General features: G+C 38.9%; 1 protein-coding gene and 1 non-coding gene across 4 annotated transcripts; both read right to left on the bottom strand.

The window, feature by feature from the left end:
• Positions 1-818: 818 nt before the first annotated feature.
• LOC104605363 (protein FLX-like 4) lies at positions 819-24,414 on the bottom strand. Of its 3 annotated transcripts, none has more exons than XM_010270100.2 (4): positions 24,056-24,414; positions 2,226-2,839; positions 1,805-1,944; positions 819-1,710 (listed from the first exon to the last, which is right to left on the bottom strand). In XM_010270100.2, exons 2-4 carry the CDS (start codon positions 2,768-2,770, stop codon positions 1,343-1,345), a joined length of 1,053 nt encoding a protein of 350 aa, XP_010268402.1. In that variant the 5' UTR covers positions 2,771-2,839; positions 24,056-24,414; the 3' UTR covers positions 819-1,342. The 3 variants fall into 3 exon arrangements, with proteins under 3 accessions (XP_010268402.1, XP_010268400.1, XP_088748975.1); XM_010270098.2 differs by having other exon boundaries at positions 2,226-2,844; positions 24,056-24,244; XM_088892849.1 differs by lacking the exon at positions 24,056-24,414 and adding an exon at positions 9,316-9,442 and having other exon boundaries at positions 2,226-2,844.
• On the bottom strand, positions 11,422-11,524 carry LOC148789790 (U6 spliceosomal RNA). Its single transcript, XR_016079961.1, has one exon. It is a non-coding gene; the product is annotated as a U6 spliceosomal RNA (small nuclear RNA).
• Positions 24,415-25,853: the final 1,439 nt, after the last annotated feature.

Raw genomic sequence — 25,853 nt, 5'->3', positions numbered from 1 at the left:
TCCCAGGTAAATAACTTCCCAAAAAGCAAATAGGACTTTAGTTCCACCCAATTATACTCCCTCCTCTTCTTCCTTAGGCTTAGTTTGGAAGGAGTACAAATACAAATATGTAGTGTGCAAAACCTTGCATTTTGTATGTATTTGCATAATACATATTTGTATTTGTACTCCTTCCAAACTGAGCCTTAGGTACATTCATTTTGGATTGGACCTCCCTTGCCGTTTCCTTCCTCATCTCCCATTGATAAACAGCCATCTTAGGGCCCTCTGCCTTCTCATGACGGCCCTTCCCTCTTCTCCTTCACCTCAGATTCGGTCCTCTGGTTCCATAATGAGAGATGCACAACATATACCTCAACCAATTCAGTCTTATGCAATGACCTAGTTCACAGTAATGTGCACATGCTACCGGAATCCACTGCCACTTGCTTCACTTGCTCATGTTCATAACATGTCACAGGAACATTCTTATTTCCCCACAGGCTAACAAACAAATTGAATGGCGTCAATGTTCTATGTACAAAACCAGTTTGGATATACAACTGTAGTATCATGTGGGTAGGTGTGGAAAAAATTATTGTGGGTAGGAGATCATGGTCATTCAAGATTTTTCTCAACAGACGGGCGTTATATGATCATGATACATTCAATCCGGCTGTTAAACCACTACTATTGGAACAACTGATTTTAATTGTAAAGTCAATAAGATTGTATAAATTTCAAGAATAGCTAAATTGATGGTAACGCTTGGACTGTTTGGAAGTAAAATACAAAGAATATCTGGGAAAATGCTACCACCATTCAAAATCTTAGTCACCTTTCAACCAACTCTACCCCTTCCATTTAATAGACAGATGTGCCTCGTTTCCAATGTTCCGAAGGATCCACTTGTTTTTTCCAACTACATGTAATTGACAGAGCAAATACATTCAGTTTTGATGCAAGTAATTAATAATAAACACTTGTTCCAAGAGTTGCTTTAGGATCAAACGGCAGATTTCAGTTTCTCTTATCAACCTCACCGATAGAATACAAAGCTCTAAATCTCTAATCTCATTTAAACTATTCACTTCAACTGGAAAATATTAAGAAAAATCTAGCCTCCAGGAATACATTTGTAACATAGGCTTCTAGCGTGTTGCAGCTTGGTAGCTTGTATTGATGAAATTTCTGATATCCCATGCTTGCGGTGTGTTCCCATTCTTGCAGTTAAAGTCTCAAACATTTCCGGTAAACTTTTCTGACAATCTGACTCGAGCCAAATGGTATCTATATTTTTGGTGGGCTCATATATGATTATATGATAGAATGATGGTACACCACGACGAAGGTTACCCCACATTTATCTTCGGGCAACTGAAGTAAGGGCACCTCTTGTAGGATCATATGATCCTCCCCAACCACCACTTCCAACACCGCTAGCAACAGTACCTGCCGCTGCAACAGGCACTTCATTAGCACCAGTAGCAACACTACCACTACCAGCAACAGCAGGAGGTGGTGTTGCAGAGGCAGTGCCAGTTGCACCACCACCAGATGCAGCAGCAGCATTGGCGTTCCTGTATAGATTGATCCCCTCTCCTGCTACTACTCCATCCATCTGAACTTGTGGCCTTCCATAACCATCTATGTAGATACCGCCACCTTGAACAGAAGGTGGTGGGTATGAAGGATCTGCGGTTCCATAATATCCCCCATAAGGGTTTGGTGCTACATACAACATACCACTAGTATTAAGAAAAGCAAGAAAATAAAATGAATTCATGTAAAACATTCCATCAGAATAACAACAAAGGAAAATTACCGCGTGCTCTATTCTCTGCACTTAACACCTCAGCACGTAGTTTCTCCACTTCTCTTGCCATGGATACCAGGTTCCTGTCCATTGCTTGCATTTGCTCCACTTGCTCCATGTTCAAACCCTTTTCATACTCAAACGCAGCGCTTTTTTTCCCAACCAAAAAAAAGACAGAAGACACAAAAAAAACCTTTAGAACCACAGTTTACTAGCTGATCAGGAACTACATTTTGTAGGCTTTGCAGGAGCCAAACTGATCCTGAATCCTTGGGATGTGCATATTCTGTTGTTCAGCCTTTCCCAAAGGTCAAGAAAATCAGTCTTGGAACTCAAAATTGGGATTTACACTTACAATACCATTTCCAACTTTCAAGATTAATTAGTCATGAGAAAAAAAAAAAACAAAAACCATAACAAAATTCCTTACCGCAGCCTCTGATGTTCTTGTCTCAAGCTGTCAAGCTTTTCATGCATTTCAGGTAATTTTTTAACCTCAGCATGGGTTTTCTGCAATTCTTGAGTTGTTTGCTGAATTTGGGCGCTAAGCTCTTGTCTGGCTGTTATTAGGCTCTGTGCCTCCATATGTGCCTGTTGCAGATCTTTCTTAATACTCTCACCAACTCGAACCTCTGCCTCCATTTTAGCTATCTTCTCTAACAAAACTCTAATCTGAATATCACTTTCTGTTTTAAGACTTCCTATGTGTGCCTGCAGCCTCTGCATTTCCTGTTGTGTAGCAACAAGCTCCTGTCTCAGGGTGACATGAGTGTCTGCTAGTCTATGATTTTCCCTTGCAAGTCGCTCCATTTCTGCAGCCTGGACAGCTAACTTGTTCTCTAGAAGCTCAGGAGGAAGTGGCTCAAGAACACGCTGACCAGCAGGAGGGCCCAGTCCAGGAAATGGACCATGGCGCATCATCCCTGGGGCTTGGATAGGACGCCCCTCAAAAGGTATATGTCCTCTTGCAGCCATGTGTCAGGATTTCAGAATATGGAGAACATGAACACTAACTCACATAAACGAAGCCCAGTGGAAACAGACCTGTTCTGAAGGAATTGTTTGTTTAAGACAGCAAATGAGTCAACTAAGAAAAATAAAAATGAATAACAGGCAATTCTTAAAATGTTTCAAATGCTAATCAAAAATAAATAATTAAAAGAATAAAATGTTTCAAATGGATATTTGCCATATCCCAGCATCTAAAACAAAAACAACTACTGATGTTTCTGCATACCCAAAGATAGCTTTTACTTTTCAAAAAATGAACTCTTAAGAAGGAATTTAAATACCCAATGGATATTAGATGTAGTCGCTTGAGAAATAAATGTAACTCCTTAATAAGAAATGATGCATATTTTCTGGATCTCTTGCTTATCTAAAAACATAAGTCACTATTCTTAAGCAATCCTACCCTAGTTCTTGCTTGTTGCAGTGACTGCCTGCTTTGCTTTCCCATTACTGCTCCATGTTACGATTCCATAGTCACTTGAGACATTTTTTAATGTAGAAGTTATATATGGCCCATGAAATCAATCATCTACACATGTCTATATTTCAATCTTGAGTGCAAAGTAACGAACAATTATTCACCATAGTCTCCTTTATCCCAAAATAAGATGGAAAAAAGCAAGGTTGTCTCATGAATAACAATATGTAAACTTTATCATCCATGAACCATGAATAAGAGGTCCACACAAGTTTTGAGGTAATGAACTTCCCAACGAAACTACTGCTTTTTGGTAATGGATATCACATATTATTACTGAACATAGACAGATCTCTAGTGCAATAAAAAGACTGCATTAATATTGTCTGTACAAGAAAGGGATTTTATATTTAATTCGGTATTCTAAAAGTGCAAGCACCTTCATTCATCAAAAAAAAAAAAAGTGCAAGCACCTTACTTATCAAATAAAAAAAGTGCAAGGGCCTTATAGAACCTGAGGTGCAAGGCACAAGGTGAGATGCATACCTTTTTGAAAAATTAAAAAAATAAAAAAAAATCAGAATGCATTGAAAAATGCAAACCTGAAATTTAAAAGGAATTAAATGTTTTGAAATGCCTACTTGTTAGACAGTTTTGTATGCCCTTAGCTTCAATCAGAATGATGTACTTTTTGAGTTTATTGTAAATGAATAAAAGTGCATATTTGATTCATGTTCCCTTGGTATGTTTCTGTGTAATAACCTTAAACTGGACACTTAATGAGACTCGTGTTAGTTTAGAACGTTCACAGCTAGTGGATCGGTCTGGGGAGACCTATCCTGACAAGGCTGACACTGTGGTGCCACCAAGTCGGTTGGGGTGGCCTGTCTCAGCTGCCAGGGTGAGACCCTAGGCACATACAGTGTAGGATTAATAGAACCTTTGAACCAGACCAGATTTCCAATATTGCCCTGGACCTTGGAGATTGATGGGCAAAACTAGAAAGTTACACCCGACCCCTAGACTCGATTATGATACTGCACTAAGTGTCAGATTGGGCTGTCTTTGATATACCATTCAGTGAGATCCTTAGCAGGGGTCAAAACCTGGGTATGTTGGGACCGTCTGAGAATTCACTTGAGTGGGTGATCATAGTGACAGGATCAGCCCCTTTGTCGGACAAAGGTAATGATCAGGGATGCACTCTCACTAATGGAAACCAAAACTGCCGGCAGCCGATTTCAATCGTTGAGATTTGTTTTGCAAAATATATTTATATAAAGATAATATATATATATATATATGTTATGGTTTCGAAATGGTTTGCAAAAGGTTTTAATTCCCGGGATCCATATGAGCTGAGAGTGCAACACGTTCCTGGAAGCCGAGGGAGAGGTCCTCTCTTGTCAGGTAGTGTTTGATCATTATGGGCTGAGAGGTTAAGTGTAAGACCATTGAGGATAATACCTGATGGGCTAATCTTGCATCTGCCCACAGTCCCTAGGTGTTACAAGGTGGCTTGGCCCAGGGACCACTTAGGGTAAGTGTTGGGCCCATAGAGCCCATAAGATGGGTTTTCAGGGGGTGCACTGTCTTTAACAGTGTATTCGCCAGGCCTTGTAACAATGCCTGGGCCGAACCCATGTGGCTGATGTGTAGATCAATGTTTGGGTCCCACGCCATACAAGGAAGCCCAACTGGGCAGCAATTTGGAAGGTTAAGTGAGTACATAGGCTTAATGGGCCTAAAGCCCATTTCGAATTGGGTTGTTTATTTAATTAATTATGAGGCGAATTCTGAGATGGATCAACTGTTAGGATTGGGCCTACACCCTATCCACTTAGAGAGTCCAAGATCTAAATAAGATTTAGATCTGGAAACCTCCTAATTAGATTAGGAGATGGCTGATTCAATCTGCAGATAAGATAAGGGTTTATCCCTATCACCTAAAGAGAGATCTTATCCAAATATGATTTGGATAAGTTGTTCCTAATTGGATTAGGAGCTGATCTTTTAAGTTAACAAAAGAAGGGGGTGGCAGCCTAAGAAAGACACACATCTGATTCTCTTCAGAGCTAAAAAATCACAGAAAGAGAGATTTCTGCACCCTGCGAATTCACTCCTACCGCCTCCTTCCTACTGCCGCCATTGCCTTCAGTTCGATCTCCAGTTCTTGGGAGAAATCAAGATCTGATCTTGATTCCAATCTTTTGGGAAAGGATTGGTTGGAGATGTACCCACAAGCCATCCGGTTGATTCTTGCGAAGGGTCAAGTTCTTTTGGAAGAACATTGTTGATTCTGCTCCATCCTGCACTGCGCCATCTTCAGTGGGAGCAGATTTTGGATCCTTCCTTGGGCGTGAACACCTCCATTGGGAGATATTGTTTCTCCGTATCAGGTATATCCTCCCTCCTATTCCTTTTGGTTCAGATCTGATTTGGTTCATGGTTCAAGATTGATCCTTGAAAATATGTTTTCAAAATAGGGAATTCGATTCCCTGCAAAGATGGGAAAAATTTTTTTTGAAATTCACCCAGTCCATTCCGCAAGACTTGGACGTCCATGTGATGGATATCCCATCCCTTCACAAAGTTCAATCTAAAATACATTAACATAACATAAAAGGCATATTCAAAGTGAACATGTGGAAGTGAAAGCAAACACGTGAATTGTACTCAAGTTCTTCAAGCACTCAACAATTCATGCATGTTAACTTTCAATTTGTTTATTCTCCTACTTGCAACTTCATGTGGCTAATGTGACGTTAAAAATCTTGCATTCTTAAATGGTAATCCTAGGAGGGTTCCTTGGGGCAAGCTCGAACAAGTCCATGCAGGGGTTTAGGGAAGCACCCTAAACCTAAAATTGGTCCAATGTATAAATGAGTTAGCTTTGTGTTTTTAGCAGCAGTTCATTCTATTTTAGGATTAGAGATCAGATATTAGTTGTATTACTGTTGTATCTTTAGGCTGTGTTTGGTTTGAAGGAAAAAGAAGGGAAATGTAGGGAAACATTTACAAACCTTGTATAGGTTTCCCTATATTTCCCTTCCTTTCCCTACCTTTTCCTTCAAACAAAACATAGCCTTAGTGGAAATTTTTATGTTGAGACCTTATTTGCAAGAACTAAAGCTTTAGGTATTTGAAAGTTCTTCTTTTGTTTCTTTTTCAAGTTGGGACAGTTATCAGTGTACAAACAGCAATAAAAAGGTAACTTAGACATTAATAAACCATTACCAAGGAGTAAAACATATAGGACTCTAAAAAAATAACAAAAAGACATATTTAAAGAGGGCCTGCACTTGAGCTAATGCACAAGGTGCACCAGGCATGTACCTTCGACGGAGTTATGCCTAGGTTCAGGCAAGGCACATACCTTAAAATGTGCCTTACCTGTGTGCCTAGGCATGCATTTTGAAACACTAATTCAATTGGAATGATTTTTGGGTGTAGAGGATAATAACATTGTCAAGATAATTTAATGGGCTAGTGGCCTGTCTTATATATATTTGATATCACAAGTATTTATGAAATACTTTTGATTGTTCACTTTGAGTGGGAGTGTGTACATGTGTGTGTATGAAGGGTTCTGCTCAAGTCAATAAAGTCATGAAAAAAGGTCAAACACAGAAAAGAAACACAATATTTAATGTGTTTGAAAGTGAAATTTATTATAAGATACATCAAATGTATCTTTTCTTTAAGAAAAATAATAGGCTTAATTATAAGCTTATGAGATCTATTTATTTACTTAAAAGGATAATTATTAGGCCCATTTTAAACTCAATTAAGTGGGTTGGGACCATGTCTAAGACAGAAGGATAATAAGCTAGTTAAAAAGCCCATTCAGGCTACTAAAGGAGTGTCCCATCCCTTGTTCTTCCGCTCTTTAAGTAGGACACCAGGTATATCACTCACTTTTAGAGAGGGCCAGAGGGGTAGTTACATAACCAATCAAATCCCTATTAATCTCCCTAGAGAGAGATTACAGCCACCCTTCTAGAAACAACAAGAAATAATTCTAACCAAAACATGGAAAAGACAGTTCTTAAAGGAGATCGAAAAGTGGTGGTTGGGTGGCTACAAAAGAGAGAAGCTGCTTTGTGGTGCTACAGTAATGAAGCAAAAAGGTTCAGGTGGTTGGCTAGAGATATGGAGGTGAGGGTTTTTTGGATCCCAAGGGAAGCTAATAGCTTGGTGAATAGAAAAGCAAGGAGTGGATCGGGGAAAAATGTTTTGGGCACAATTGTAAGAAAAGTAAAAGGAAACTCAAAGGGTAGAGAAAAGTAAAAGGAGACAAATGTTTTGAACTTCATTAATAAAATTTGATTGCAATTGAAAAGAAAAAAAAAACAAGTTCCCCTCCAAGTGCAAGATCTAGAAGAGTAATGCCATCTAGTGTCAGATTATTCTGGCCACGGTTTACTGTGAAGAAAAGAAATGAGAAAAAACATTGTAAAATTATTGTATATGCAAAAAAAGAAATGGCATTAAAAAGTTTCTTAATTCTATAAAATTTGGAAATGAAAAGAAATGTAACTAGAGTTGCTCATTTAAAGAGTTCTTTAATTGTTTATGTTATGTATATTGTTTTGTTCAGTTCGTTTATTTCTCCAAGTCAGGATCAAAAGGTTTTCTCTACCCTTCACAGAGATGTAATTAAGGGAGACCTTCAAAATGATACTCCATATGGGTCTTAGCTGAAATAATAAAAAATATATTTAATTTAGTAAACTGTGCAATATGAGAATTCCTTCAATTGTTTTTTTTGTAAAAGGTAAAGTAATTTTATTAGAAACAGAAACAGAATACAGGGAGAACCCCAAACAAGATACCTGGAGGCCAAAAACCCAGAATTACATTACAAATTTAAAAAACTACCAGCACTCAGATGATCTCCCAATACCCTGGACTGGAGACCTTTTGCAGCTGCAGTCCAAGAGACTAATTTTCCAAAGGAACAGGTGATAAAATAGTCTACATCCTTGGATCTATTTTGGAAAATTCTTCTATTTCTTTCTGCCCATATGGTGCTGATCACTGCTGCAGGAAGAGAAGACCATACACTTTTTGCCATCTTGGACAGGCCTTGCAGTTCCCAGCACCACATTAGATCTAGTACAGTAGCCGGCATGACCCAAGAAAGACCCAAAGAAAAGAAGTGCTTCCAGGCTGAAATAGAAACAGGGAAATGCAGAAATAAGTGGTTGCTGTCTTCTTCCACTTGATCACAGAGCACATAACATGTCCTGGAGCTGAACCCCTCTTCTCTCCATATTCTTTTTGGAGAGGCAGTTATCCAATGGTACAGCCCAGACCAAGACATTTATTTTCGAAGGGGCAATTGGGTTCCAGATTTTCTCAGCAGGAAAATCAGCGTGAGAGGCAACTGTTAAATTCCTGGAAAATTACTTGACTGAGAACAACCCATCTGTGTTCCAGATCCATCTCCGGGAATCCTCTTCTAACAGATTCAGTCTGGATGGACGATATCTCCAGCAGCTCTGCCACTTGATCAACTTCCCAGTCCTGAAATTGCCTTCTGAAAGAAGGGCACCAGGAGCAGATATTACCTCTAACTTCACAGCAGTCAGCAACCAAAGCTTCCTGGTTCTCTGCAATTTTAAATAACTCTGCTATGGCCTGTTGCTACACCAATTGTCCTTCCAAAAACTGACTGACTCTTTGACAATTCCCCAGTTTTAAGGATAAACCTCTACTTAGAAGTGGAAACAATTCCATTATTTTCTTCCAAAGAAAGCATCCCAGAGAGGGGACAGAAGTAGTTACCCAATCATCTCTGTTTGTATTAAATTTGGCTGCCACTAGGTTCCTCCACCATCTTTCCCTTTCTTTACCAAACCTCCAAATCCACTTACCCAAAAAAGAACTTCTGAACTTCTGAAAATATGGTTCAGGTATTCAGTAATTTGTGCCAACATCCACAAATTAACTTCTAAAAATTTCACTTCTCAACTCAAAATTATAACCCTAGCTCATAAGTGAGTTTATCACTGAATTAAGTTTTTATGCATTCACCTGATCCAACTCCAACAGAAAATACAGACACTAGAACAAATACCAAAATTACCTTAGCAAGGATGATGTACAATCAAATTTGAACTCAGGTTCAGGGAACAGCTCCCCACCCCCACCCATTTCGCATCCAAAACATTTTGTTTGTAAGAGATTCTTGGGAATCCATGGCATCTACACATCTTGATTGATGAAGATACAAAAAGAAATTTAGTTCCGACTTCCAAGTATTGGTCCTTCACAAAAGAATAAGCTTACAAAGGTGGTGAATCGAAGCATTAGTATGTGATCTAAATCCAAGAGGGGTGATTTGAAATATGATAATCAATCTGCACAGTTTGCATAATGAAGCCTGACTCTTGGACAATAGAGCATTCACAATTTGAGGACATACGTGGTGTAGACCAACAGTCCAGAGCTCTTATTCCACTTCTAGTTAGCATTCAGATTATGATAAATGAAGTTTTGTTAAGGGGAATGACTATAGCACACCTAGTTTCAATAAACCAGGTACATGCCTAGTCAAAACAGGGGCATATTTTGTCTTTCAACATATGTACTCTCAAAGATTTTTTTTTTTTTTTGACAAGGAAAATTTTACCAAAACAGAAAATGACTTCATATAACATACAATCTCTATTGAGAATTAACTCAGCAAAAAAAAATCAAAACAACAACTGAAAATCATTTCTTATTACTTCAACACATCCTTTTTGGTCTACCCTTAGCTCTTCTAGCCTCTCCAACTCTATCCCATTTCACTAAATTCAAATTTCTTCCTCCCCTTCACATCCCGAAGAAAATCTCTTTGAATCTTTTCAATCCTACTTGTACTCTTAAAATGGACAAGTAATATGTGGCAAACTTACCAAAGCACTTTTGATTAAGGTAATTAAAATGGTGTGCCCAAATCACTCCCCATCAATGTTGTTAAAATCTTATGATTTATGATACAGTTCATGATTTAAACCATGAATCTTAAGGGTTTTGATTAGAATCTTATGCCTGAATCCCCTCCTACAAAAATAAAATTGTAAGATTTTTGCTTGAATCCTACATTTTGATTCTCACAATTAAGATTCCTGCAATTCACTACGATTCAAATAAATTCAATTAAGAATTAGTTCTCTAATTTGTCATTTTTTTGGTTTATAGTTTTTTCAAGGGAGATTTGTTTTTGAAAATGGCTTAGTTATGTTATTTATGACCGGACATTGACACTATTTTCATCATATATAGGTTAAAGAGCCATTGTATATGGACAATTTGACTTCCAAATCAATCTTGATTATATCATCTAAGGGTTATCTTGTACAACTGGTTAATTCTATTGTTTAAGTACATATATAGTAGATATAGATAAAAATAGGGTAAAATCATTTTCCTATATATATTTAGCCTTTTAATATACCTATTCTATATTTAATTTTTTACAAGTTTGTGAAAAATAAAAATAATCTTTTTATGAATAAAAATAGAATTAATCTTATGTCTACAATACGATTCATGATTCAAATTGATTCGAGTCATTCGACTTTCTCTACAATTTATGATATGATAACATTTTTTCAAAACATTGTCCACAATTATGAATTGGGCTTATTAGCCATAACCTAATATCAACAACCCAAAAAAATTCTATACTTGCATTAATGTTATGAAAAATCTACAGAAGATTGATTGAAGTTATCATGGTGAGCTAAAAAAATTGTCACAACACTCTCATGATGAACCATGCTGAGCTAACATAACTAATTGACAAGCCTTTTCATGCTTCTTAGCTTGAGACTAGACTATTACACATTTCTTCAGAACCAGGGATGAAGTGCTTTTGCAATTATCAACTAGGCAACAATTAATGATGTCAAGGGAGCTGCATGTATGCTTGAACCAATGTTTTAAAATGCGGAGGTGTGACGCGAGGCGTTTAACTACCTTGAGGCGTGAGGCGTAGTTCAGAATGCAAGAAGCATAAGCCTCCCGAACACAAGGAGGCGTAAGCCTCCTTAAAAGGAAGGGGGTTAGGAGGAAGGGGAGGAGGATGAAGAGGAAGCGGGAATCTGATTTTTTCTTTACTTTTAATAAAAATCTTTTATATTGAGAAGAATAAAGATGCATACATTAGTTAAAAGGGGGGTCTTTTTATATCTGATTTTTTCTTTCCATTCCTTTTCTTTTCTTGATTTGTCTATGTCATCCTTGCACAGGGGCCAATGCTAATCTCTCTGTATCGTTCCAATTTTATCGGATGTCTCCGAAGAGACCTTCCCTTTCTTTTCTTTTCTTTTCTTTTCTTTGCCTTTCCTTTACTTTTTTTCTTCTTTCTTTTTCTGCCATTTTATATAAGATGTGCATGAGGCGCATGAGGTGTACGCCTCTAGCACGCCTCATGAAAAAAGCGTATGAGGCGTACACCTCTTAAACCTGAGGTGTATGCCTCAGAGGTGTCAGTGCCTTTGGCATATGCCTCAGGGCGTTTTGGGAGCACCTCGCCTGGAGGCACACCTCCAGGCGTATGTCTCCCATGCCTTTTAAAACACTGGCTAGAACAAGAGTACATATGGGCGACTGAGCTTGATTAAGAGGAGTTTAGTGGGTCATTTTGTTAATTCAGACCTAGATGAAGTTGTGGAGTGGGTGGCTGCTGCTTGGAGGCCAAATAGTTTTCTTCAAGTGAGGAAACTGAATGATGGGTTCTTCTTGTTCATTTTTAGAAATGAGGAGGTAGATGATAATTTGGATCGACAGCACACTCAATTTTGGTCTACTGATTTGAGGATTGGAAGATGGAACCCGCTAGTAAGTTCAACAAGTTTTGTGTGGATTAACATTTATGGCATTCCTCTTTACGCGTGGTGTTTTCAAACTCTTGAAGCAGTGGATGATGTGTGTGTAAGATTCAAATTTTTTGGTTCTAGGACAAGCTCCTACCATGGTTCAAAAATTTGACACGATTCGCCCTGTATTGGTGGCTTAACGATACGTCCCTACAAAAGTCATATAGACGTCTGACCTGGTTCGAGGGGTAGACCAGCCTTAAACTGACCCCTATGAACCTGTTTCCAAGAAAAAAATAGGAGAATGAGCTTCAAAATAGACCGTTATGCCCCTACTAGCATATTGGCCTGTATCAATATTTTAAACCTTGGCCCCTAGAGGAATCTTGTTTGTGCGTGTATCCTGGTCGAAGTGGATGAAATCCATTTGGTGCCTTCTTCTCTGTCTTTGCGAGTTACTGGAAAATCAACCAGTCTGAGACTTGTGGTAGAGGGATCTTATCCGAAAAAATGGGTAGAGAATATGGGTTTGTGGGGGAGGACCAGAGGATGAGTAGTAAGAACCCGTAGATTCCTAATGAAACAGTTGAGAAGTGCAACAACCAGTTCAACTTGAAGATTTCAAAGAGGATGAAGACAAGGGTAGTTTGGGAAATACAGATTAAATTTCCCCCACGGAAGGCAATGAATTGGGTCTCAATAGGAGTGGTGGAAGTGGGGATTCGAAGAGTCAAGGGGAGTCCCAACCAAAAGCAGTTTCGAGTTCCAACCTAGGTCCTCTTTCATGGTAAAGTATTATGAATGGTGTACAAAGAAGGTTGGTGGGACACATTGAGGATCAGAAGGATAATGATGTGGGGCTAGGTAGATAAATAGAGAAAAGCTTGAGTATTGGAGTGGAAAAGTCTCCTTGGGTCATGAAGTTGGTTAATGGTCTGAGTGGCGAACTCCTTTTGAGGCCTAGAGTTAATAAGGGGGGAGGTGGGAACCAGTTGTCTATGTTCCCAATTGAAAAAAATCACGTAGTCACTTTTAAAAGGAAAAATGTTTTGAATATTAAAAGGAAAACTGAGAGTCAAGTCAAGGAGATCTTGAGAGGTGACAGTCAAAGAGGAGCTGCTCATTGGCTCTATTGTCGACCGTTCTAATGGTATGGATGGTTTGTCCACAGGGGCTTGTGCTCTTCGTTGTGGTGAGTCTACTGCGGTGTACAATGTTCTTGTTGTTCAAGACGATGCTTTCAAGCCATCTCAAGAAGTTGGCCCTTCTTTGGTGGAGTTGCATTTGAGAGATGCAAAGGAGGAAGCTGAAGGGGTGGAGTTGTGATTAGGGGACAATGAAAATCAATCGGATGTCATTCTAAAAACCAATGAAATTGTTGGGGTTGAAGAGGCTGACCCATTCGGAAAAGCAAATGATAAGTACAACGAGCTTTCATCTGTTTCTCTAGTTTGTTTTGAGGAGGTTGTGGCTGGTAAGCTGGGTGTCAATTTGGGTCGCAAGAGGAAAATGGGTGAAAGATGTGATTCTATTAAGGTTCGATTGGTTCTAAGAAGCTCTAGGCTTCTAGAAAGATACATATTGTACATGTAACTGAAGTTTTCTCTAGACTGAAGCTCAGCCTATTTGGCATTGGTCCTACAAAGAATTTTAAGAAAGCTTAAAAGAGAAAGGGCATGAAGAGGAAATTGTTAGAATTAGTTGATCCTAGTGGAAGAAAACTGAATTGTCATCCGCTTTCAGTTTCATAGGTAGTTAATACTCAACAGCAAGACAAGAATACTGAGGAATGGATAGAAACTGACTTGAGGATAGCTGGAACAATTTTAGGAGAAAAAGCAAAGAAGAAAGTTGCACCAAATATTGAGAAAATTGCTGAAAAAATGTTGAAGTTGGAGAAAAAAAACTCGGTCTTTTCTTTTTGGGAGGAGAAGTGCTTGCCATAAGATCCACTGAAGAGTTTGAGAGGAGGGAGGAGAGTTTGAAGAAAGTTATTGTGGGGGAAGGAGGAGAGGCTTGGAACGAAGCAGAAGATGGGAGTGATGATGGCTATACAGGGGAGCATAGTTTTCAAGGCATCTAGGAAAAACTTGGTCTTTTCTTTTTGGGAGGAGAAGCACTTGCCATAAGATCCATTGAAGAGTTTGAGAGGAGGGAGGAGAGTTTGAAGAAAGTTGTGGGGGAAGGAGGAGAGGCTTGGAATGAAGAAGAAGATGGGAGTGATGATGGCTATACAGAGGATCATAGTTTTCAAGGCGTCTAGGTGATTCTAGGTAACACTGGGGCACCTTAGTCGCCTAGGTGATAAAAATTTTATAATATAAAAAACTGACTTTCGGCCAATTTCCTAGTTTTAAATACCATCCAGCATGTATGTTAATTGAAAAAAAATAGCAATTCTCTTTATTAAAGACATTAACTTTCCTCTAAAAATATGGCAAATCATACATTTAAAAGATAAAAATCTTTTTAATATATTAATTTCATTATTTTCAAAAATAATACTACTATAATAAGCATTTAATAGAGCAAATTCATATTAATTAGCAGCTAAAGAAGGTTATTAACTTTATACGATAAATATTCAAGATGAAAAGTAAAATAGAAAAAAAACAAGGATAGAGTTTCTGTTTTATTTAATTAGAGAGAGAGAATAGAAAAAAAAGAACTTTATTATTCTATTCTTTCTTTCCTTTCTTTCTTTCTTTCTTTCTTTCTTTTTCTCTTCTCAAAACCCTTTAATCTTTTAAATTTCAATAGTAAAACATTAAAACAAAGTATAATTGATATATATAACATATAATAAAATGTATTAACACATACATTAATAAGACACAGCAATATAAATGATATTATAAAAGGCGCCTGCCTTGTCAATTTTGTCGCCTAGGCGGGCACTTAGTCACCTAGAAAGGCGCCTAGTTGCTAAAAGTCAAGGCATTTGGGTGAGGCACCCAGCCAAGGGCGCCTAGGCAACACCTTGACAACTATGCAGAGGAGTAATGGTGGTTGGCTCATGTCTTGCTTGTTTTTTGTTTTTTTTGTTGTCTGTTGTTTTGGGATCTAGGTGGAAGGGGTGTCGGGTGTTAGGTTTTAAAGGGTCTCTTTGGAGGTTGTTTTTATTTTGAGTCGTGTTTTTGTTGAGGTCTCCTCTTCTTTGTGGATGACTACTTTTTACCTCTCTTGTTCACTTTTTTCTTCTTTAATAAATATTCTTTTATTATCAAATAAATGGTGGAATAAGATACCTAGGAATGTTGTCAAACATTATACATGCTCAAGAGTTAGGTTTGGACCTAACCTTTTAAAAGTTGAAATATATCAGCCTCCTTTTGTTTTTTAAAGAGTAATTTGAAGGATCTCACAAGTATTGATTTTCGAATAATAAAATCTCCTAGCAAAGAACCCTCACCTTAGGTGGAACAGGCCCACTCCATACCTCTTTCATTAGAAAACTAGGGGTGAGGTCATGAGAAGGAAGTCAAAGAAAGAGGAGCAAGAAAAGGAGCCAGAAGGGCACAGACACCAAACTCTAGCATCGTACCTTAAAGGATCCAATAAAAATAAGGTTTTAGAGATTATCTTTCCTAAATCTTTAGAAAGGTATATTCCTCTAGTTGTTCTAATAAATGAACTTGGGCTTTTGAAAAAGAAGGGCTTCTCTCATGTTCCACATTTTTCATCCTCCATCCCCTTCTTCACAATCCTTCTTGGTGTTTCCAATGAAAGTGATTTGGCTAGGCCAAATATCCCCTACAAGTAGGGCTCTTCATAGAGAAATAATTTATTTGAAAATAAACATTTCTGAAGTTCACCAAAAGAGAAGACTTACCTGGCCTTCCCTCCCCTCCCCAACCACAAGATCTATACTTTGCAAGGCAAAGTGAGAAACCACTTTTCATTTAAAAATCTCCTTTTTGTTCCATCACTAGTATTTGGTAGCAAGTTTTTTTTAAGGTAGGTATTATTTAAAAATAAAAGAAAGAATTTGTGTGTATACATACAAGGAGAAACACTAGAAGCTCCACGGAAAAACAAAACACCTTAAGCCTAAAAATGGCGCAGAACCCATCCCCCACATGCTGGACTTGGCCAATAAAGTAACATCATAGACTACAAAACACCCAAGAGCAGTCCAGGCCCAATACGAAGCACAAAACACCCAAACAGCAGACAAAGAGAGGGATTGCAAACTAGAAAAGCAGACCATACACAAGTACAACAAAAATAAAACACTGCCAAAAGGGAAGACAATAATACTCTCACTAACCACGGACCAACGACTTTCCTCTGCCTATTCTGCGCTTCCCTCTGATACTTGGAGCACCTCTAGTGGCAAGCTTTGTGACCACCAATGCACCACATCATAGATTTACGCAAGCTGTCTAGATTTTCTACCACTTGGACGATAATCCAGGCTATCAGAAGAGTACCCCAACGATGTGCTAACCAAATTCAAATCATCGTCATCATCCATGCCTTATCCCAACTATATGGGGTCAACAACATGAATCCTGTTTCACCAATCCATTCCATTTAAAGCCATCCTTTGTTAAACTATTAGTGCTAACCAAATTCAAATCATCATCATCATCCATGCCTTATCCCAACTATATGGGGTCAACGACACGAATCCTGTTTCACCAATCCATTCCATTTAAAGCCATCCTTTGTTAAACTATTAGTGCTTAAAGCATTTCTTACTACTACCCATGTCCTTTTTGCTCTACCCCTAGCCTTTCTAGCCCTTTCAACTTTGTAATGAATCACTTCATCTATGCTATTGATGTTGATGTTCTTCCATGCATGTGACCAAACCATCTTAGTGTACTTTCTCTCATTTTGTCACCTATTGGGGCTACTACTCTTAGGTTCCTATGGATCACTTCAACAGAGCATATGGTTATGTGTGATTTTATGCGTAATGTGAGCCAATGTTACATCATGATCCTTCAGCACTTCACTTCCATTAGTTCTAAACCACTCTTTTTTTATCAGCAACACAGAATTTATTAATTGATAAGATTAAAAAGCATCTACAACAAGAAGTTGTGGGCAGAAGGAAAAGCCCGAGAGAAGAAAACCACTAATTACAAACCAGCCTAGAACATAGATTGTCTTTGAATCCCTTGTTTAGCCAGCCCATCAGCCATACTGTTAGCTGATCTCCTAACTCATCTAACTTGGATTAACATGTCTTTAGATATCTGCTTGAAGCGCCTGAGTTCATTTCTCAGCTTCCATATTACTCCTTCCCCTTTTCATCCAGTTTACACCAATCTTTGAATCCCCTTCAATAATCAGCCTGTTAATCCCCATTTCTTTGGCTTTTTCAACACTATACACTGCTGCCATCAGTTCTGACCTCACCACATCACCATGCTGAATGGGACCTTAGTATATGGCTAAAATATTACCATTTTCTTCCCTTATCACCCCACCAAGACCCGATGGTCCAGGATTTCCCATACAGCTACCATCAAAGTTTAATTTCCTCCATCCAGCCACTGGAGGCGACCAGACCTCAATTGTTCTAGACTTTCTAAAAGCCGTATTAGCGATTGTTCCCCAAGATCTGAAGAAGTCTTCTATCTTAAAGTCAGAAAACAACTTTAATGATTTCACCCAATGTGCCACCCTTAGAGATATCACTTCAATCAAAGTTTTTTTGCTTCTTTCCTTGTCATAAAAAATCCTTAAATTTCTTTCTTCCCAAATTGTCCAAACCACTACTGCTCTAGTGCACCTTCCCATAATTTTTCCTCTTTTTTTAGGGCACCTGAAAGTATGAGAATTAAATAATCCTTCCAGATTAACAGGAGAAGTCCAGCTGCAACCAAACAAAGAGGAAAACCATTCCCAAATGTAGTTAGCTAAAGGATAGGAAATTAAAAGGTGGAAAGCAGTCTCACCGTGTAGCTTACACAAGGAACACCAGTTTGGGGACAAGAACCAATTTGGAATTTTTTTCTGAAGCAAACCACAAGTGTTAATGGAGCCATGGAACATTTCCCAACAGAAGGCACCGACTTTAAGAGGGATGGGTTGACACCAGACCTCCTTGACAGGGAAAGAAGGGGAGGAGGAGGTACCAACAAGAGAATCCAGAAATGATTTGCAAGAGAATGAACCTGACTGGTTGAGAGCCCAAACTCTAGAGTCTGAGCCACTGTCCCCCAAAAGCACTGAATTTGGCAAATTGATCAAAGCAGAGACATTAGAGATTTCAGATTCTCTCAAATTTCTAGTAAAGCCCAAATTCCAATTCAGGTTAGAAGATGAAGAGGATGAACTGATGAATTCACTGATAGGTTTACCCTTGAGTCTGGAAATAGCAAAGAGGGAGGGGAAAACCACAGATATGGGGGAATCCCCAACCCAAATGTCCTCCCAGAACCTGATTTTCTGACCCAAAACCAAATCATACCTTATGTGGGGGAGAACAAGGGAAGAATATCATGAATGGCCTTCCACGGAGTAGCCAACATAGCTTGACAGCCCATGGATACTTGAGATAACTTTATTCCATAATTTCTCGGTTTCTAGGGAGCCTCCACAACCATTTGCTCAATAAAGCCAAGTTATTCATCTTAAAATTTCCAATCCCCAAGCCCCCTTCACCTTTCAACTGCCTAACCTTTTCCCATCTAATCAAATGGTCTTTTTTCCTTTCCCCCAGCTCCCACAAAAAGTCCCTCATGATTTTCTCAATTCAGTTCTAAACCATTCTTGAGCTTTATCTTCTTTTTTTTTATTGATGAATGATGAGTGATTTTATTAAAAGATTAGGAGCAAAAAGATACACAGAAAAGGTTCCCAAGATGAGGCACGAAATGGAACCTCAGAATAAAACAAACAATTACAGTTTAGCCCAAATCATCTGATTCCTGTGCACCCCTTGTTTAGCTAGTGAATCTGCTAACCCATTTGCTGATCTTCTTTCCCATTGGAATTGAACTAACATGTTTGTAGTTAGCCATTTGAACCTTCGTAAAGCCCCTTTATAGGACCAAGCTGCTGTTTCTGGTTCTTTTAACCACTGGATCACCAGCTTGGAGTCACCTCCGACTACCAGCTGTTCACAATTCAACTCTTTGGCAAATTCAGCTCCTTGTATCACTGCTTTAATTTCTACTTTAACTGAATCCACTACTCCTATAGGTCCAGAGTATAAAGCAATGATTGGCCTGTCTGAATTTATGAACACTCCCCCAACACCAGAAGGACCCGGATTGCCTAAACTACTACCATCAAAGTTGAGCTTAATAGTACCCTCCTGAGGATGTTTCTAGAGGTGTAAATCGAGCCGTGCTGCCCGACACGATTTGTATGGGCTGATGGGCCGTGCCGGGCTTGGGGTTTCTGGTCAGCAGGCCGGGCTGGCACAGCCTGCACTGTCGTGCAGTGCCACGTGTGGCCTGTGGCCCGGCACAGCCCATATATATTTTATAAATATTTACATATATAATATATTATATAAATTATAATTAGTATATAATATATTAATAAAATAAGCACTTTTTTTACTTTTATTATACTATTTTATTTAATTATTGTATATATAAGCAATTGTATACATCAAAAATCATATAAAATTAAAATTTTAATTTTTTTTCAATTTTTTAAATAAATAACTTCGGCCTAGTCCACAGCCCTGACTGCCCAATTGCCCAAGGCTCGACCCACAGACCAGCCCGGCCCATGGACCAACATGGGCCCGTGCGGGCTCGGGCCGTGGTCTATGTCGGACCGACCCCCCAAAATATCTCAGGGGAGGCATGGCCTAGGACGACCCGCACTTTGCGCTAGCTAGATATTTCCACTCTGTTGATAGTTTAGGTCTCATTCTAGAACTTTTTGGCAAACACTTCCCAATTTCTCCATAAATCATTAAAGGAGAAAAGATACTGTAAGGATCTTGCCAAAATTCATCCATTGCTCCACACGGCCATTCATCCTACTTGGATAAGGGAAACAATAGGCTCCGCTATAGCTAGGTGCCTGGGCTCAATAAATGATTTAAAAGGCGCACCTCCTAGGAGCACAAGCGAGGCACATTTTAGGGTATGCGCCTCGCCCAAGTCCTAGACGCACGCCTAGTGCATTTAGATGTGCGCCTGATGCGCCTTGCGCCTCAGCCAAGGTGTGTGCCTTTTAAAATTTTGCGCTTTTTGCTTTTTTTGAGTCTAACAGTTGGGCCAAGGGCTCCGTCCCCAAACCCCCAACCACGCCCCTCGAGGCAAACCCAAACAAGTCTATGTTAGGGTCTGAAATTCTTATTCAGACCCTAACATAGACTTGTTTGGGCTTGCCTTGAGGGGCATTGTACAAAGGCGACTCATAGAATCAAGAATGCAATAAGTTTTACATCACATTAGCTACTAGAAGCAATGCAATTAAGGAAAATAAGAGATTGTGTGCTTTACATGCTTGAAAATGCTTTATATGTTTGCTTTGATTTTTAAATTTTCATTAGAATATGCTTTACATGTTATGTTTATGTATTTTAATTTTAGATAATAGGTTTCTTGAAACATTTATTTTAAAATTTAAGTTTATATTTTTTATTAACATTATGTTTAATATTTTTTGAATTTTTTGCATTTTTTTAATTTTTTGGCTTTTTTTTGACTTTTTTTATTTTTAGCTTTCTTTTGTAATTTAGTGCCTTGCTTAAAAAGGCACGCGCCTCACCTTGCGCCTTGCACCTCAGGCGCAAATTGGCCCTTGCGCCTTTAAAACACTAGGCCCACTGGGTCCAAAAGCCCAATTTGAGCATCAGAGAAATAGGTCTAGAGAGAGGAAGAAGAACAAGGAGTGCTAACACTTGCTACAATAAGGCCATCAATGGATTTCTCTTCCCTTGGGCCCACTTAATCTCAGAACCCCATGATAATAATAAAAGTTTGCCCGGCTTGAATGGGCCCACCTTGCAGCATGGGGCCCTTTATTTCCTTGAGCCTTGGCCAAATAGAACCACAGGAATCAAACATTAGGAATGCAGCAATGGGATTGGGTTTGGGTTTTAGAATTAGGCCCACAATAGTCAAAATCTGGTTGCACCTAGAAGTTACTAGGTACACTAACAGAAATAGGAACCACCTTTTGGGAAGTGGATTGGGTTTGGGTTTTAGAATTAGGCCCACAATACAAGCATCCTTCCTGATCCGCACAGCTAGTGAAAAGGGCAGCTGTTCAAAATTTGAACAGTGTGCCTATGAATCCAAAATGAAATGGAACCCATGTGGACAATTTGCAATTCGCTCACCAGGACATCTGTCGAAGATGGGCCAGCCACCAGCCCACCTCTCTCTGTGCCACTAAGATCAACGACCAGGGGTGGAGCTTGTCTCCTCCTTCTAGGATGATGCATGCGACATTTTTTCAAGCCTTCGTTGTGTTGAGTAATTGAGTTGAATAAGACTCCTGAAGAACTTGCTGAAAGTGATCAGAATTGGTATTCACCCCCATCTGAAATGGTCTCACAACAAGGGAGTCTCCAACCCAGCCCTCTCTGCTTTCTGAAGGAGAAACGAAACATGACCTGAGGAGAGGGCATCCCAACAGAGACGGACCTGGGAAGGGATGACGATCTGACATTCAGCATCTTCCACTGCTAGACACAGGAGATATCTACCCCCCCCCCTCCCCCTCCTAATCACTAGTATTTGGTAGAAAGTGAAGACCAGATGATGTTTACAGTCTCCCTAGGCCCTCCTTACATCTAAGAAAAATAGGTAAACTAGTATTCTCCTGTCAACATGGTAAGAAAGAAATACAAGGATCTTAATAATTCATACCATAAAAAATCCGTACATCATAACAAAATTGTGTTAATTTTGGCAAGGCATTAGTCTTGAGAAATGACACTAATATTAAAGAGGTAGATGCATAAGCATATTTATGTGGAATATTTGTTACTGCTGGAAGCTGCCTGACCTGAGGAGAAAGGGTAAGCTGATCTGAAGCACCATACCTATGGCTATTCTTGTGACCATTTGGTCTGAGAGAAACAGTCGCATTTTCTGTAACAAAGCAAAAAACATAGATGATTTGATACAGATATCTGCATGTAATCTTGCATCTTGGTGGTCAGTTATATCTGAATTTAAGCATCAAAATGTATTTCAGATGCTTTACTCTCAGTCTGTTTGGAGTCTGTAATGAGGTTCCCTTCTTTCTCTGGTGAGGTATACCAGGAAGTTGTTGTAACGTTTTCTCTTCTTTAACCAATAAATTCTTTCCTTACCTTCCAAAAATATCAGGATTTTAGTTAATGGAAAATCATATCCCTGTACAGGTATCCGACAAGACTAGAAAAGGTGTCAGATATGGAATTTACATTTAACATTAGATGCATATGGCATGATATGTCACATTTGTACAGGTATCCATGTATAGTCGATTTTGAACAAAGCACACCAAGAGAGAGAGAGATGAAAACTTCTGTTTGAAGAAGTTGATTCTTTGTTGGACATTGCTCATGGACTGCTATGTAAACCAGAAAAGCCAACCTAGATGGGGCAGCAGAATCCTACACCATAGAATGGGGAAAGTCCCATGAATCTACACAATAGAAAGAACAAATACAAAACCAATCTTAGGAGCCCTCTTCATTTGGGATAAGATAGCAAAACTATAATTTGGTAATAAGAGAGGAAAATGATTTTGACTTCCTAGGCTCCTAGCCATTCAGATTTCTTGGAATTGGGGATTCCACTTCCACACTATGCATTAAGAGATGACTTCGCAATATTCTTACACCTTTGCCTCTCTATCCTCCACAAAAAAAGGAGATGGATACAGCTCCACCAGAAGTTTATAATCACACCACAATTAACACCAAAATTTGATCCTCAAAGCATCCCCAACCTTGTATTTGATATCGATGCCTTTGAAAAATTCCAAGCAGGCATTTTGAATTCCCCTCATCCCCTCCATATGAAATAGCCATATAAGGAATTTATTGTGACTTTGTTATTGATCAAAAAATAGCCATATAAGGAATTTATCCACCCTGGGTCTCAACTTCCTTCCCTTGGGCCATTTTTGCCAATTATAACTTTCTGCCACAAGGCTTTGGATGCAGAATTAAGGTGCCACCACTATTTGCTGAAAAGTGAAATGTTTACCACACTATGGTGTCTGATTCCCAAACCCTCACATGCCACCATGGAATGAACTTTTTTCCAGTCCACCAAATGGTATTTAAATTCATCTTTCAGTCCGTCCAAAGAAACTTGCGCTGAAATATCTCAATTCTTGTGGCTTTACTCATCAATAAGGGGAAAGGGAGACAAAATAATTAGGAAGACAGGCCAAGACAATTTCGATTGGAATGATATTACCACATTTTGATAAGTATGAGCTTTCCATGAGGCTATACTTCTATCAATCCTTTCCAGAATAATATCATAAATGAATACAAATTACCTGTATTGATAAAAAAAAAACATTTTCCTATAAGAGCTGAATTTACATCCTTGATGGGCCAGATAGCAATCCCACCTTCTCTTTAAAAGTTCAAAACAGTTTCTAAAGCTATTAGACGGTATTTTACAGTAGTGCTGTCAATTTAAATGATGCCTGAATCACCATAAAAAGGTTTTAGGTATCTCTTATAGTCCCACATTAAATTCCGATTAATTTCCAACTTTAAAATATTATTGCAAATTAAACAGAATTAGGATCGCCAAAACAAAATATAGGATAATAACCCAAATACCATTTCACCTCAAACTTCCGATTCTAATGTATCATATTATTACAAATTCTTATTTATTTAACTTCCAAGTCTTGGATGAAAAATACTGAGAAAACGGAAAAATGACAAAGTCGGAGCCCAAGATTCTACCGCCAACCAGAGAAGAAGAAGAAGTTGAAGGGAAAAATGCCCCTATCTTCGACGAGAAACAGCCAACCAGGTAAGAAGAAAAGGAAGATGAGGGAGAACCGCCCCTGTTTTCAGCGCATAATGGCCGACTAAGAAGAAGAAGAGGGGGAGGAGGAGGGACGTACCTTATCCCACCGACGCCGCCAACCTCCGGTAGCAGCAGAACAACCGCACGAACAAATCAGACTTGAATGCAGCAGGCTAGGGTTTCAAATGGTAAGATAATATTGAAAAGAAAAAATGTTAAAAAGTATAAACCTTTATTGGTTTTTTGGAGATCGGACAGGAGTGATTGAATGACAATATGGCATGGCCTTTCATTCAAGGCTTCAGACTTCACCTTTCAGTCTCTCCACACGTGCTTGTGGCTTATATCCCGCACATCCGTGCCGATATTTGCCTTGGCTTCACGTCCAGACCACCATCCCTCGTTCTATTTATTTTGGTCTCTTCGCACTCTATTCATAACAAACCGTAAATTTCCAAAGAAACAAGGAAACCATGCACATTTATTATTCTCTTCTCACTATACTTCATATCTAAGGCTGCGTTTGAACCGATGTAAAACATTATAGGTGTAAAAGTATATTGACATCAGACAATTAACTTTTAATTGTTTGAATTTCAAAATGTGTGTATGAGAAAAGCGGAAATCCATATAAAACTCCATTACATCCAAACATATATAAAACTGAATCGGAGTGGAGTTTTAAATCACACTACTTCTAAATGCAAATAAAATTAAACCAATATAAATATTTACATGTAGACATGTGAATTTTTTAAGCCAAACAAATGGGCTTAATTTTACATGATAACCTCTAAATAATATGGGCCTCCATGGGCCCAAGGCCCAAGACTACATAAATATGTCTTGATGGCCTAAAGATCCAAGTGTATTAAGCCCAATCTGGCCCATCTCCTATTGTAATAGGTTGGCCTATTGGCAAAACCACTAACTCCTACATAATAGTGTATATATAGGATTTAATGCTAACCCAACACCCCACTCACATGGGATTGGTTAGCTAAGTGGGTTGATGTGGCAGCCTTAACCCTTGGCTATAAATAGCTTTGCATAGGAAGAAAGATGGCCTTTTTTCTTCCTTTTGAGAGAATCACACTACAAGATACTCTCAGACACCAATATTAAAGATTGCAAATAATCACAAGCTCCTGCAACCTCCAGCAACTACAAGATCCAGAGAGAAGAAAGAAGGGAAAAGCTTCTTCGTTCTCTACAGCACACTTGGATTTAAACTCTCCAAAGAATATCAAGCCACCACAAAAGGGCCCTTCTTAGAGAAGCATCCTTCACAACCGATCAAGCGTGAAGCCCGGAGTGAAGAAATCTACACCAAATCTCCCAAAGCACCAAAATCAAGGAAATCTACATCAACACTTCAAAAAGTACGAGAAACACACCAACGGCCCTCGTCTTCACCAAATTTGACCATTAATCAGAGGTTGTTCACATCATCAAGCGGAAATCAAAGAGAGTTCATTCCCTTGTTTGTTTTCTTTATTACAAATTTATTTTGTAATTTGTCTCCATATTTTGTGCTAAACAAATACATGAAATTTGTATCGACAAATTTTTGGCACGCCCGGTGGGACACTCTTTTCCTCTCATCTTTCGAGTCAACATCTGCAACAATCATTCAATGGCTACCAAGAAAGCTACAACTTCCTTCCACAAGTCCTCTGGCACTTTTGGTTCTTCCTACAACCGTCCTGTCACACATGCCATGGCGAAGTCCAACAAAGCGCAGCTACCATCTCCAATGGAGCTTCCTACACAGAAAATCACCAAGGCGACTACTCTACAGAAGGAAAGCCTCTTCAACTCTCCAAACATTAATGTGAAAGGAAAGAAAAACTTTCTCTCGGATGACCAATCTAGCACTATGTTGAGGACGGAGT

Source organism: Nelumbo nucifera, chromosome 8 (genome assembly GCF_055504915.1).
Source record: "Nelumbo nucifera cultivar China Antique chromosome 8, China Antique-T2T, whole genome shotgun sequence".
NCBI lineage: Eukaryota > Viridiplantae > Streptophyta > Magnoliopsida > Proteales > Nelumbonaceae > Nelumbo > Nelumbo nucifera.
This window is presented reverse-complemented; position numbering and strand designations above follow the sequence as displayed.